This window comes from Palaemon carinicauda, chromosome 15 (assembly GCF_036898095.1).
Source record: "Palaemon carinicauda isolate YSFRI2023 chromosome 15, ASM3689809v2, whole genome shotgun sequence".
Taxonomy (NCBI): domain Eukaryota; kingdom Metazoa; phylum Arthropoda; class Malacostraca; order Decapoda; family Palaemonidae; genus Palaemon; species Palaemon carinicauda.
Window position 1 is genome coordinate 76,617,788 of NC_090739.1, and position 15,000 is coordinate 76,632,787.

Genomic DNA, 15,000 nt, shown 5'->3' on the forward strand with positions numbered 1-15,000 from the left:
AGTGGCTACTTCCAAGCAGTTTACACACTTCATCTCTCCAACTTCGTTATGATAGAATTGTTTGTTGTTTCTTAAAGTTTTAATTTTCGATATTTATTGATAAATTTTGGAGTATCCAAATGTCTTTATATCTTAAAATTTTCAATACCGTAGCCTATATATTAAAATGTATTTCATCGCTCATCAAATGTAGTCCTGATGAAGAATCACATAAAACAGTGATTCGAAACACGTGTGACACCAAATAATAAATGGAAAAAACGAAAATGCAGGTTTCTTGTTATCCTGAAAAATAACTGGAACTCAGTTTGTCCAGGGGGATGCTGTCTTCGATTTTTGGACGCCAAAAATATATGTATATATATATATATATATATATATATATATATATATATATATATATATATATATATATATATATATATATATATATTGTATCAGTAGTACGTATTACCTTAGAAATTATTTCTACTTAGTATAAAAGTAAAAAAGAATATATTTACAGACATAGCTCTTACCAACTACTGATTTGATATAGCTCGAAAAAAATAAATATATAATTGCACCAACAAATTACGAATAAATTAGTAAATAGATATATGTCCATAACAAAACTTTCAAGGGAAGACGACAATGAAACAAAAAATGGACCCTCCTTGGCACTTACAACTTGAGCTTCCTTCCAGCCAGGGGGTGACTGAATGGCTGCAGCAGACCAAGGACGACCAAACGCCCCGTCATCTTGGTCCTCCTCGAACACGCCTGAGGGTCGGGTTCTATTGGACATAAGAAGAGATATCATTTGAGAAGCAATTGAGTAAATTTGATACTATATAATTGATAACTGGTGATTGTGTGAGAGAAGTGTGAGATAGAAAAGGATAATTTTTTTTTTTTTTATTCTCAAGAAATTGTTGAAACGAAGACAAATGGCCGACATTAAAAGTGGATTTACCCTCACCGCGCAAGTGGAATTTGAAAAATATATTTTTTTATGACTTGTGTCCTCGACCTCGGTGGTGATTGAACTAGATATGATAAAAAAAACTGTTTCTGCTTTGGATTAAGATGTAATATTTTAGAATGCTGCAATTGAAACGATGGAAGGAAAAATGCCCCTGATTATCGCTAAACGCAATCAGTCATAAACTGAATGGATCCATGAAAAATGTATGAGAGAACGATAGAGTGAAATTAAAATGCTAACTGGATGTACTGCTCTGTTCAAATTTGTGAAATCTGGGTCAAAGATCATAAAAAATCATGGGGAATTTGTTGATTTATTGACGTATATAATCCGTAGGCAATAAGAATCAAATCTAATTACATTTTTACTATCTTTGTCCATTGGCGTAGCAAACAAAATAGCCTCCTTACTATTTTGATTCCATTCACTGATAATAAATCACCTGAGTACCCAATGTAAGAGTTGAGTGCAAGTGAACTATCCGCTTTAGCTGGTTTCCGAATTTCTATGAATTTTGTGAGTTTAGGGAAAACATTTTATCTACTCCTGCAGGAATCACTTCCTCTCCTAACATTCCAACTCCTATATCTTTTTATAAATCTTCAACAGAAAGGCATATGTAAGAAAGTATTATAAGCAATGTATGTAGACATCTCAGTTTCTTTCATTTATAACTGACATTACAACAAGTCCCTTCAAGGAAAAAAATAATATAGCAGATGAAATATTGAGTAAAATATCCTTAGAGTTTAATACAAATGCCTCGCAGGAAAATCCATTTAAAATTTACAGTTTTGAGTTATCTTCTATCCCTTTAACAACAAGATACAGAAACATTACTAAAATCCTCCTACACAAAGAAGAAAGTTAAAAGAGATAAATAAATGATTGATAAGTCCTCTGTAAGCAAAAGAAGCATAAATGAAAGCAGCTGCATAACCAAAGGCTAATAACAAACCTTTGCTGCACGGCAGCAGATTTAGATCGGAATTTGCGGGCCGTTGTTGGCGAGGTTAATGGAGTGACTTTATCTCCAGGCCTCTGACCATTCAGTAATGAGAAGGCATCATCTAAAAGGTCATGGAAGCGACGGCGGAGACGCCCTACGTTAGGCATGCTAACTTCTGACGCTCCAGACTCCGAAAGGTGAGATGAGGATTCAGAAGGGCGCCTCATTCGGTCCTGGGAAGGAAATATTAAATAGGGATCAACGTCTTGGTGGTTATAAAGAAATGCTATAAAATACATAAATGGAACAAAAAGACAAACATTTGAGTGGATAGATATAGATATGATTATTTTTAAGCAAATAAACAAACGAATTATGAGGCAAAACCCAATAATAATTAGGAAATAAATATTCTGTTATCGAGTGGAACTTGCCACTGGACTTATTAATAATAATAAGGCACAAAAATGTCATACGTGAAACAGGGATATATATGCTGAAAATATTATCATCATTTATGTAAAAAGTGAATCTCATTAACCGAATACTTTTTACATGGGAATGTAAACACTTATAGGCAAAGTATAAGTATTTGCTATTGAAAGGACTAACTATAGTTGGGAAGGAAATCGCACAGAGGTTATTTTCCCTTCTAAGTTGTAGAATTTGAAATTCCCAATTCATATTTGTAAAACATAATAGATAAAAAATTCTCCTGTAAGATAAGGGAGCAGAGTCGAATAATATCATCTTTCAACTCAAGCAACTGATTCTTTAAGAAAATATCCGAAAGGCGGGGTAAAAAACATTTCGCTTAAAATCGTATCAAATTACTTAATAAAATACCGCTTACTTTTGTTTTTCAGCCAAACGTAAATAACCTGGAAATACGGGTATTAAAAAATCTTCCAGATCTCGTTCATCTTACCTCATTAGAAGAAGGAACAATCTCGCTCTCAATTCGAGCCTCTACTTCGGCATCCTTCATAGGTGGGCGTGATGGACCAGAGGCGTCTCTAAGGGGTGGAAGCCCTGCCTCTTCTCGGGTGTAGTTCCTAGGAGGAATCGGAGGTGCCTCAGGGTCGTAGGCATAAGCATCAATCTGTGACGGTATCCTACGCGTTCTACCGTCGACAACGGTTGCTAGATCCTTGATCGGTCTGGGCGGCGGAAGGAAGCGAGGCAGGGACGTCCCAGGGATGAATGGGGACGCTTGCGGTTTCCCAAAGCCTGTGGGAGGGGGCAGGAGAGGCGGGGGCAAGAATATTGACCCCTGATCCTTGCTGGTAAAGATTTGAGCCCCGTGCAGGATGTTGGCCATCAACTGTTGCGTGGGATCACTCGAACTCATTTCAGATTGAGTCGTTTCGTACCGAGAATTGATTGAAGGACCCGTCAAGTCTTGAGAGCTTATTGGCTTAGGGGAACTGTACACGGGTTCGTCCATGATTATACGGCCGCTCTTCTTCCAAGGGACACTGCTCTTTGGGCGTCGCAGAGTGGTTGCCTGTTGCATGTGAAAAGGAAAGAGAACAAGGGAATTAAGAAATGTACAGGTATCTATTCATACACCAACGTTATCACAGATGTATTTGTTGGGAATAACTTCCGGTATTTAAAACTTCATACGCTGTACACCTAGTTTATTTAAAAGTTGATTCGCAATCAATCTTTGTTATATACAATAATAACGAAATTAGGATTGAATTATTATTCAATTCTGAGGTCTAGTGAGTGGGTAAAAAATAATATTAAATACATGAGAGATAAGCTACAGAAACATTTGTCAACTAAACAATGAGGTGGAAAGATTCTTACTTCATTATAATTTATTTTCTAGGAATCACACAAACAAATGAAAAAAATACGAATGATTAAACTGATAAGTGGATGAGTGAATTTATTAATTTACTCCACCATGCGCTAAAATTTTGGTATTGTTGCTGAAATAATGAAAAACATACGCTGTGTTTCCCCACCTCATTATCGTCTTCTTCTTCCGTGGTTTCATAGTCTTCCTCGTCCCTCACGGAACCCTCTCTTGACGTGTTGGTGCTGCTCTTGTCTCCTCTGTCCCCTCGAGTTTTTCTTTTGTAAAACGTCTGGTCGAGATTTCCAGTTGAGCCAAGAGTTGGAGCTGAGAAAGATGGATTGGATTTTAATGCGGAGTAGCATTTTTTACATAGGAATATCTTAGGCGGATCTTATTACACATACACACACACGTGTGGTTCTTATTCTTTAATGGTTTTACCTCCGGTGGGATGATGACCTCGTCGAGGCCCTCCCGTTTTGATGGGATACAAGTATTATGAATGAGACAGACACTCACGTCAGTTTGTCTCTTCTCTACACCTCTCCAATCTAGTGACCAGCAACGGTGATGTGATGTGATGTTTAGGTAAACAGACATTCTAATTCTTTAGGTACGTACCAATCTGTTTCCCTCCGTCTGGTCCGAAACTTCAGCGAAGTACCTTAGCCTTGCAAGCAGGATGCACTACCGAAGGCACAATGAGAGAGAGAGAGAGAGAGAGAGAGAGAGAGAGAGATCTGTTGCATAACAGCAAAATTTGTCTAAATTTGAAAGTAATTCTTAGGAAAGATTTTTTTATCTGAAAAACGCAATTTTGATAAATGGTACCTAAATAACAGGTTTATATCACTAGAAACTATTTGAATAAAACCTCTGAACCACCATTCTTAACAAATAAAATTTGATGACAGAAAGCTCAGAATCCAGTAAATTTCGCTTCTATTTTAATGGAATAAATCCATTTAGATATATCCAGAGTGATATCTCTCCCGAGCTGAAAAGAAGTTATACAGTAATCTTTGCTAAAAATGTAAATATTAATATTGTAAATGAACATCCATTCCTAGTTAACTAATCTCCTCTATATAGTAAAGAGCAATGGTTTGGCTCTTTATATATATATATATATATATATATATATATATATATATATATATATATATATATATATATATATATATATATATATATATATATATATATATATATATATATCTTGTCGGCCAGCCGTATAACTACGGGTAAGAGGTGTTGTAGTTAGACAAGGGGGAGGGAATGGGAAGGGTTGAATCTGTGTACAGTATGTGTGCATATATGTGCATATTTATCTACATATTTAGCAATCATTTTTAACGGGATGCATACACTAGTATAGAATAAAAGGGAGTGTAATTACCAAAACAATGTATATACACACCTTGCCTGGGTCGAATGAGATGGTCATGGGATCCGGAAGGTGAAGCCTGACCCATATCATGATCTTTGGGCTGAGATGTCGAGGGAAGCGGCTCGGCTTCCGACTGCAAAAATAAAAAGTTTGATTTTATATTGGGTAATAAACATTTATGAAATATGCTAATTCGTTTTATTTTACGAATAATTAGGAGAAGTGCTCTGTTAAGTTACACATGATAAGAGTAGGACTTGCTTAAGTACACATAGTAGTGCTCGCTTAAGTACACATATTAGGAGTAGGACTTGCTTAAGTACACATATTAAATTTAGTAGTACTCGCTTAAGCACACAGTAGTAGTACTCGCTTAAGTACACATATTAGGAGAAGTATTCACTCAAGTACACATGTTAGGAGTAGTACGCGTTTAATTACACATATTAGGGGTAGTACTGGCTAAAATTACTCATAGTTCACTTTCATGTTTCATCAATGATTACTTTCTTAACTATGGTATGCTATACGGATAGATAAAAAGTCTTCTACGAAGTAAACTGGCCATATGATATTCAATCCTGATTTCAAGTACCGATATTGCTTTATACACCAACGTCTTTTCTCACAAATTTAGCACACGGGTTAAAAAAATGCCTCAATTGAGATTCCAATAGGTTAGTGTAATACTAGAGATCTTCCTTTCCATTTGTTTGTTCTGTTGTTTTAACTATTTTGTATAGAATAGGAATCACCAAATAATTAAGTCTCACTTAAACGTATACAGTACCTGTAATACTTTGTTAATAATCACTTTTACCACTTATGTGTCAGAGAGTTTTCTTTTGGGTTGAGACTCCAAAGTTGTACAATAGATATGAACCTCTATCTATAGGTTTCATGATTATCCAGTTTCTCTATTTTTTTTATCTTTCTACTTGAGTTACCATCAGTCTTTCAATTTATCTGTCTCTACTGACAGATTTAAAAAAAACTATTTATAAGTAAATTCCATTATCTCATTCAATTTGTATTTTCCCTATGATTTCAGTGATAGACTTATCGTGCTTTATAATTTCGAAAATCGATAAAAAATCTCCTTTAACATTTAATCATATGAAAGACGTTGCATATCAAATTCTGTCATCAAAAGTAATGAATTTTTGGAATGACAGATTTGAGAACTTTTTATGTGTTATTTTTACAACAGACATAGCAGGTGCAAAGCCGCAATGTTGATATAAACAAGATTAAGGAAATTGTTTACCTTTCCATCTTTGCCGCCAGAGTAACCAAGATTAATATGACCCAAGTAGGCATTTGTACTCAGTTGACTCCTGGGTGTCACTTCCTGTAGAAAGAACATAATTCCATTACTAAAGGAAAATGAAATGTCAGAGAGAGAGAGAGAGAGAGAGAGAGAGAGAGAGAGAGAGAGAGAGAGAGAGAGAGAGAGAGAGAGAGCGTTATATACTATCATGTTATACTAATTTTTTTAACGCTTCTTTTTAAAGGATGGTTTGTTATTTTCTTATATTCAGACTGTAATCCTCACTAGAAGGTTCAATAGATTAGTGATCCGTGAATTAGAAAGTGGGACCTGTCAACTGAAAAGCGAGAAGAGAAGAAAAGAATCTTACAACTTTGATGATAATAAAATAGATCAGTTATTATTATTATTATTATTATTAGTAGTAGTAGTAGTAGTAGTAGTAGTAGTAGTAGTAGTAGTAGTATCGTTATTATTATTATTATTATTATAAGTAGTAGTAGTAGTAGTAGTAGTATCGTTATTATTATTATTATTATTATTATTATTATTATTATTATTATTATTATTATTATTAGCTAAGCTACAACCCTAGTTGAAAAAGCAAGATGCTAACAGCCCAAAGGCTCCAATAAGGAAAAATAGCCCAGTGAGGAATGGAACAGTAACAACATTCATAAATAAACTATAAAACTAGAAAAGAATAAGTGTGCTCGAGTGGACCCTCAAGCTATTGAACTGTAACAGAATTATGAAGTCTAGCAATAATAACTTCAGTTACCGGGTTACAGCTGTTTTTAAGGGAGAAAATTTTTTTCTCTTTTTTTTTCTTTTAAGAAAATTAGCCAACATGAAAGATGAAATGCATTGATAAACCCCTTTTTTAAATACCTGAGAGTCTGGTTCTAGTATCTCTTCTTCTCTGGTCTTCCGTTTATACAAGAACATGGCGCACCAAGACAGAAAGACGAGAAGCATCACGCCACCAACGACACCTCCTATAATGATGTACATCTCGCTTTGTTCTTCAGGTACAGGCGACGATGACAGATATTCTGAAATGTGGAATAGATATGTGAACTTCGTAATGACACGAATCATATGGAATATGGCAGACAGAAGGAACGACATAAGAAAGAGAACAAAATTGGAAAAATTTGTTGCAGTTTACCGAGATAGTTGTGAGACTTCGCCTTGAAATCTAAAATTATATTATTAGAGTATTTCATGGACTTGCTGTTAGTAATATTCATTTTATCATGTCAGGATTAGAACTTATTGGTAATAGTAATTCAAAAATATTCATTGGAAGCGAACTATATTTCAAATGAGTAAAAACAAGAAAGGCGTGTAAAATCAAATTTCTTTGGATTGAGTTGCGAAGACTGAGTTGAAAAGTATATCATCCAATGATGCTCTTTGCACACAATGACAAAACGCCACATAAATAAACAGCTTACCTTCAGCTTTTATAAGCACAACTTGGTCAAGCAACACCGCCATTTCCATATCGTCTACGGTTGACATATTTCCCACGGCTTCAGAAGCTAAAATCGGCCATTCTCCATCGAAGACCGTGTAAACAAGCTCCGTAACATCCGTAACGTTATCGTAAGTAACATTATGAAGTCTAACGCCTATGTCAACAGGTACAGCGCGTTTCATTCTCCGCCAAGTTAAGAAAGTACTCGGTGTCGGGTAACCAATGAAAGTTACAGGAACACTCGGAGAGTAAGAAAGAGTTGTTTTGAGAGTTCGAGATGAGAGAAAAGGATTTTTGATAGTCGATTGGTCTAAAGATTTTGAATTGCTGTCCCCCTTTTCCTCAGAGGGAGAATTCTTGATTCTAGGACTTTGTAAGAAGCTTGGAAGACCCGTAATAAACTTGATTGCGTCGTTGGTAAAGTCCACTTTTTTAAACTCTTTGTCCTGAAGTGATACTATTTCATTAACTTTATGCAGTCCTGTTGACATTTTGTACGTGGAAAGATTGGGAACAATTACATTATGAGAAAGAGGCCTCTGCCATGGTATCGTTGATTTTCGAATATTTTGATCAACTTCCCTTTTTCGTCTGCCAATGATTGTTGTGTAATTTTCATAAGGGTTCACAGTTGTCGGGCTGATTGTCGGTTTGGAGGTTACCGCTGTGGTTGTTTTATGACTTCCTGGACTGACACCATCATTTTGGTTTTTAGTTCGTCTGTATTTCAGAGCCTCAGCACTGCGCTTAAATGCCAACTGATAGGCTTCTGTTAACTTATTTTGTATGTGGGACCATGACGTAATAGGGTTACCTTCTTTTGGAGGACCTTCAAGCACAGTTCTAACCCAATACCTTTGATCAAGAGGGACTGTGGCATTATTGCTAGGACTGGGAGGGCTTGGCTGGGCTCCTGTTGTTAAAGTAGTTGTCATCTTTGGCATTACAGTACTATCTACTCCAGGTGTTATTATACCTCCTTGAGTAGTTATAGAGTCCTCCAAAGAAGTGGTAACAGAAGATATAGAAACTTCTGATGTAAGTGGATACGAACTCTCCCGAGTATTTTCTTCAGATGAACTGGTTGTTGTCAAGGAAATATTCTGTGATAAAGTAGTAATCTGAGATATCTGTGTTGTAGGAAATGCCGGTGTACTTGATGGTGTAATGTGATCAGAAATGGCGGATGCAAAGTCGGAAGTAAAGAGAATCTCTTGATTTGTGGTGGATTTTGAATCCTTCATTTCTTGTGTTGAATACTCAGGAGAATCTGTTGAAGTATTTTCCCCACTCGGGAATAGAGTTGGACTGGAAGACTGAAAACTAGTTGATTTATCTCCTGGTAAGACTTCAGTAGAAGTTATAGAACTAGTATCAGCTTCCTCTGAAAACCCAGTGGAAGGCTGCAGTGTTGGGTAAACTGAAGAACTGTCGTGCGTTTTAGTACTTGCTATTCCATATTGCACAGTAGTTAGAGACACTGGAGTTTGGTTTACAGTCCCCAAAGAAGTTGGAACATTGATAGTGCTTGGCACAGAATATTCACCTTCGAAACCAGACATATTTATATAGGTGTTATCACCAGGATATGGTAAACTTGGTAATGCGCTTGGTGTAATGACATCAAAAGGCTTAGTGACTTGGTCACTCTGTCCAGATAATAATACAACTGATAATGAGGCTTCTACTCCAGAAGAAATGGGAGATATGGTTGTTGCAGTTGGAGATATATGAACAGTGATGTTATACTCATTCCCAAGATATTCAGTTTCATTTAAAGGACTGGTTATGTTGAACTCTTCGCCTATATCAAACTCACTAGAAATTGTGCTGCTTGTTATATCACTCTCTAGCTGAGGATCTATTGAGGATCCATTGGAAGCTTCAAGATCAATGTCTATGCTTTCTAAACCAGTGAAGTTATAGCTATCGGTAGCTATCATAGAACTATTAAAGTCAAAACTACTTTCTGTGGCAGTATCACTTATATCTGAACTGAATTGTAATGTTATTTCTGTAGTAAATGGAGACGAAACAGATTCTTCAGACATTTGGCCATCCAATTCTATTGTGAAATCCATTTGCAATGCAGTACTATAATCATCACCGGAAGATGCAGTAGTTGTCTTGTCTGACTCAGCTTCATCGTCACCCTCAGTATCAACAGGTGCAGGATCTACAACATCCACACCTGTAGTTGAAGTTAGGAATATTGGCATATCCGAAAATTCACTTTCATCTAAGGGAGAGTCTGTGGACATATTTGGCACAAGGACTGTATAAACAGGAGTTTTTGTAGTACTATAGAGGTCAGTTTCGGTAGAAAAATCATATTCATTACCATATAAAGATGCATCGCTTACTTTATCAGAACTTGTACCACTTGTGTCGGTCTCATTATATAAAGTACTTGGTATTGTTTGATTATCATCTTCCGTTTTACTTATAGTGGTTTCTTCTTCTTCAAAAATAGATATAAAAGTATTTGCTGATAAACTTGTAGTCGGTTGTTCTGGGAACAAAGTAGTTATCACTGCCACTAGTGTTTCATTGGAGCCACTAGTGTCTGTTGCTGGAGAAAGAGTTGACTCAACCACTGAAATATTATATATTGATTCTGTTGTAACTTTTACATCTGGTAGATCTAGAGTTGCGTTCTCTTTATTTGAATCGGTTTTAGAGTCTTGTTCTAGTTCATCCTTTGCAGGTAAGCTAATCTCTGTTACTCCAACTAATGGAGTTACAGAGCTTTCTGTAACAGTAAAATCCATATCCTTGTCTGTTGAAAGAGCTGGAGTTGGGTAAGGGAAAATACTGGTTATGCTGCTATGGAGAATTTCATCTCCGTCGGTATTAAACATTACTCCCTCAGTTGGGGTATCTACAGCTATATTATCGCTGGAATTGATGTCTTGAGCTGTCGGAGAGGGGATAATGGCCGTATCTGTCACAAATGTGGCGTAATCAGTGTCCGTTGTGCTACCTGCTGCCTGAGTTGTATCTATCATTGAGCCTTCAAAATCGGAACTAGTTACTACAGGAGAGAATACGGTATCTAACTCGATATTGATTACATGATCAGATGATGGTGATGTTGAACTAGGAACTATTAATAGTGGAGTTTCTCTGTCTGCATAATTATCATTGTCTGTAGTTGAGCTATACACTGCAGTTGGCGTTACATGCATAAAACTATCACTTGCTGTTGGCTGAGCAATTTTCGTAGAATAGTCGTGTAAATTTTGTGATGCAGGATTTACTGTAGTTTGCATAGATTCAAATACATGAACTAGAGTGGGAGTTGCGGATGATGTGGTTACTGTTGCTGATGGTCCTGGGTACTCCAAAGAAGTATGAATCAGATCGGTTATGTCATACTGCGATTCATCTGAGGAGGAAGTTGTGGTGAGAATAGTTGGATTATTTACATGAACGCCCGTTGGAGGTGAAGTAACAGTTTTCGTAATTGTAATAAAACTAGTTTTTCCTTGTTTATCAGTAGTTTTGTCCTTAGTAGTAGGAGATCCTGGTATTGCATTGCCACTGTTGTGCGAAGATGCATAATCACTCTGCGGACGCTCTGGTGGAGTTGAACTGTTGTTAGACCCTTTGTTTGGGAAACCTGTAGTGGTCGATGTTGAACTCACACTATCGTCTAGGTTTTTGCCTCCCCCCTTATCTATGATATGAACTGTATTCGCCGATTCAGGAATATAGTCTGGATACTTCGTGGGTGGAGCGATAATTGGTATGACCGAAGAGGGCTGAATGAAGATAGATGGATTGACAGTTGAGGCCGTGAAAGTGGAAGGGGTGTAAGGAGCAGGCAGTACTGTTGTATAGACGGTAGTAGTGAGATAGACGGTAGTTGTGGTCACTTCTTTTCTCATCCATGAAGTGTCCCTTGGCCGGTGCTGCCATTCCTCGGTGGATCCATCTCCTAATGAAGCAGAGAAAGGGATTAGTATTCTGAGATTGCTAACATCTGATAACAAAACAATATGGAAATCGAAGGTTTAAGGGTATTTATGAAGCGTTATTTTTCTTTTAAATTACCTTGGTATTGAATCTAATCTAAGTTTTTAAATGCTTAAGTCTAAGTAAGGTTTTTACTAAATATTCCAACTATTCTGTAATTGCTTTTAGTTAAATTAATCAACAATTTTAATCTTATCAACCACAGCTGAATAGAAATAAACTTTACGTTGCAAACTTGTTAGAAAATAAAGGATTCTTCGTATCTGTTATTTAGTAATTAAAGCTCCTTATTCAAAGAGAGAATTTGTGATGGTAAACTATATGAAATATTCAAATTGCATGAACAATTTGCATTTACATTATTGTGTTTGGCATACTATTGTGTGTTTTCGACTAAATACCAGTAAATATACAAGATAAACCTAAACATCCCATTCAATCTAAATTGTGTTTCTGTTATCTTGGTTGAGCGAATTACCTGCATTTATTATATTGTATTTCATAAAGTAAAAATTATTTTTATATTCTTTTTATTCTGTTCACTGTATCGACCTATGTATAATGCCTCGATCTGCCTTATCCTCTTACCGGAGGCCATCCAGACAAGGAAATCCTCCAAACTATAGTCCCTTTTCGTCCTTCCAAAGCCACTGCCTTCGACTTCCTCTTGGATCTCTTGGTCATTTTGTCTTCTACTAGTGCTGCCCTCTAATGGGAATCTGATGAAGCCGACTATTTGGCTGGACGAAGGGCCAGGCATCAGCACCGGTGTTGGCTCGATTCTGATGTCGTCATCTATTTCTGGGGAGGGAGAGAAAGAGCAAATGAAAATTTTGGAAAATGTCTGCAAACTGTTATAGAGGATAGATTCAGAGGATATATATACTGGCTATACTGAAATAGAAAAATATAATGAATATCTATATACTCTTGCTTTATGTGAAAAAAGTTTTCGATAAGGTTCTGAGTGTCACGTCTTATTATTGTGGCTCTGTTTTAACGAACTACACACACACACACACACACACACACACACATATATATATATATATATATATATATATATATATATATATATATATATATATATATATATAAATATATATATATATATATATATATATATATATATATATATATATATATTTATATATATATATATATATATATATATATATATATATATATATATATATATATATATATATATAAACACACACACACACACACACACACACACACACACATATATATATATATATATATATATATATATATATATATATATATATATATATATATATATATATATATATAAACACACACACACACACACACACACACACACACACACACACACACATATATATATATATATATATATATATATATATATATATATATATATATATATATATGTATATATATATAAGAATTACATGCAGTGCAAAAAGTGTGAACTGTGAGGTGGGCTATATGAGATATTTCAAATAATTTCCCTTATACATTTCTCCCCATCCCACCATTATTATAATATCATTAGTAATTTATAACCGTGGCTCTCAATTTCTTGTTTTGTTGTTTCATACTTCAATCAGTGCTGGGTTACGGATATCCCGTCGCAAAAAAAAAAAAAAAAAAAAAAAAATTATCAAAGCACAAGCTTTATTTGTTCAACTTCATAATAGATTTGTCTTGCCTTAATTAAAGTTATTCATAACGTTAATGTTGATATTTATTTTTGAATAATACTTTACGGAAAGTCAGTCCATATAATCGAAGATTTTTCTAACTAATCGCTAGTGATTTATGCTTCCTTATAGTATTATTTTTTCCCTCTGGAAGCCTTGAGTTTCCCATTGGCTGGAAATTCCTGCTTTACAACCCTTTTCTCGTCGAAAATCTCACCAATATTGGCAACTCGAGACATTTTCATGTCCTTATTGCAATTTGATATCATTCTACGTAAGATTAGGCGCTAAACACTAGTGGGATTTGAAGTTCCCATTATGTTATCTGTTCTCAAATATTATTAGATCCATTCTTTCCAAATGGTCAGAAAATTAGTGAGACCTGGATTTAATGATTAACACCAAAGAGATAATCATAAAGTAACACAGTCTGTAATAAACTGTCACATGCAGCTTGGTAGATTTTCATAATAATAAAAACATATTTTACTAACGACTTATCAGTCGTCATTCCAAAAACCATATTGCCATTTGTCTAACTGACAAATCAAAATCCACACGTTACTAATTTAATGGGCTAGTAAAAAGGCTAATTTGCCTTAAAACTTCAGTTGTTATTCTTTATCATGGGCATGATCATTACTTTTCTGAGGCCCGTACAGGTATCTGTTGCTGCTAAAAATTCAGTATTCTTCAAATTTAAGAAAAAGGTTGATCGACCGAATGAAATAAGGATATCCATAACCGTAGAGTTTATAACGTTTGTTTATCTTTGTGACAGCTTTTTTCTCCTTTCCTCAGAAATTCCATCGAATGTCTTCATTGGCTACGATGGACTGTTATATTTAGGCAGAGAAGGACATCCTTGCCTATTTCCACCCGCCCCCCCCCCCACCAAATAGTAATAGTATTAGGAATTTCGGGGATATTCCATTTATTTCGTAGTTAATCCTGACTGTTAATTTTTCTTGTTTTTGTAGATTCTTAGATATATAATGGAGTAGTAGATAGCAGCTTACACCATCAGAGATGCATTTTAAAAATGTTATCGGCAACATAAAATAAAAATTATCTATATTAACTGTATCAAAACTGAAGTTTCAAAGTATTGTAATAAATACACCAAGACGAAAGATAATATAATGCCATAAATTTTCCGAAGTCTGCACCAATAAATAGCTTTCTTGGACTTTTTTTTTTTTACGAAATAAAGGATATTAAAGGACTAGTAATAAGACTCTCTCTCTCTCTCTCTCTCTCTCTCTCTCTCTCTCTCTCTCTCTCTCTCTCTCTCTCTCTCTCTCTCTCTCTCTCTCTCTCTCTCTCTCTCTCTCGTACTCAAATAATCTTATGTTGAAAGCGTGATTCATTCCGACAATCGAGACCTTCACTTGTGCATGAAGATCATGCAAAGTTTTGTAGCATAATTTTATTTGTGGTCTCTACAATCGGCATTATT

The 15,000-nt window shown here is 35.4% G+C and overlaps 1 protein-coding gene across 1 annotated transcript in view; it reads right to left on the reverse strand.

Moving 5' to 3' along the window:
* The window catches only part of LOC137654677 (mucin-22-like), a 130,140-nt gene that overhangs the window by 4,594 nt on the left and 110,546 nt on the right, over window positions 1-15,000 (reverse strand). Inside the window, exons 2-10 of the mRNA XM_068388540.1 lie at window positions 12,439-12,651; window positions 7,850-11,812; window positions 7,281-7,444; window positions 6,387-6,470; window positions 5,150-5,252; window positions 3,896-4,053; window positions 2,845-3,423; window positions 1,926-2,149; window positions 668-776 (exon numbers count right to left, since the gene is read on the reverse strand). Coding sequence (XP_068244641.1) covers window positions 668-776; window positions 1,926-2,149; window positions 2,845-3,423; window positions 3,896-4,053; window positions 5,150-5,252; window positions 6,387-6,470; window positions 7,281-7,444; window positions 7,850-11,812; window positions 12,439-12,651 — 5,597 coding nt within the window. The remainder of the gene's footprint in view (window positions 1-667; window positions 777-1,925; window positions 2,150-2,844; window positions 3,424-3,895; window positions 4,054-5,149; window positions 5,253-6,386; window positions 6,471-7,280; window positions 7,445-7,849; window positions 11,813-12,438; window positions 12,652-15,000) is intronic.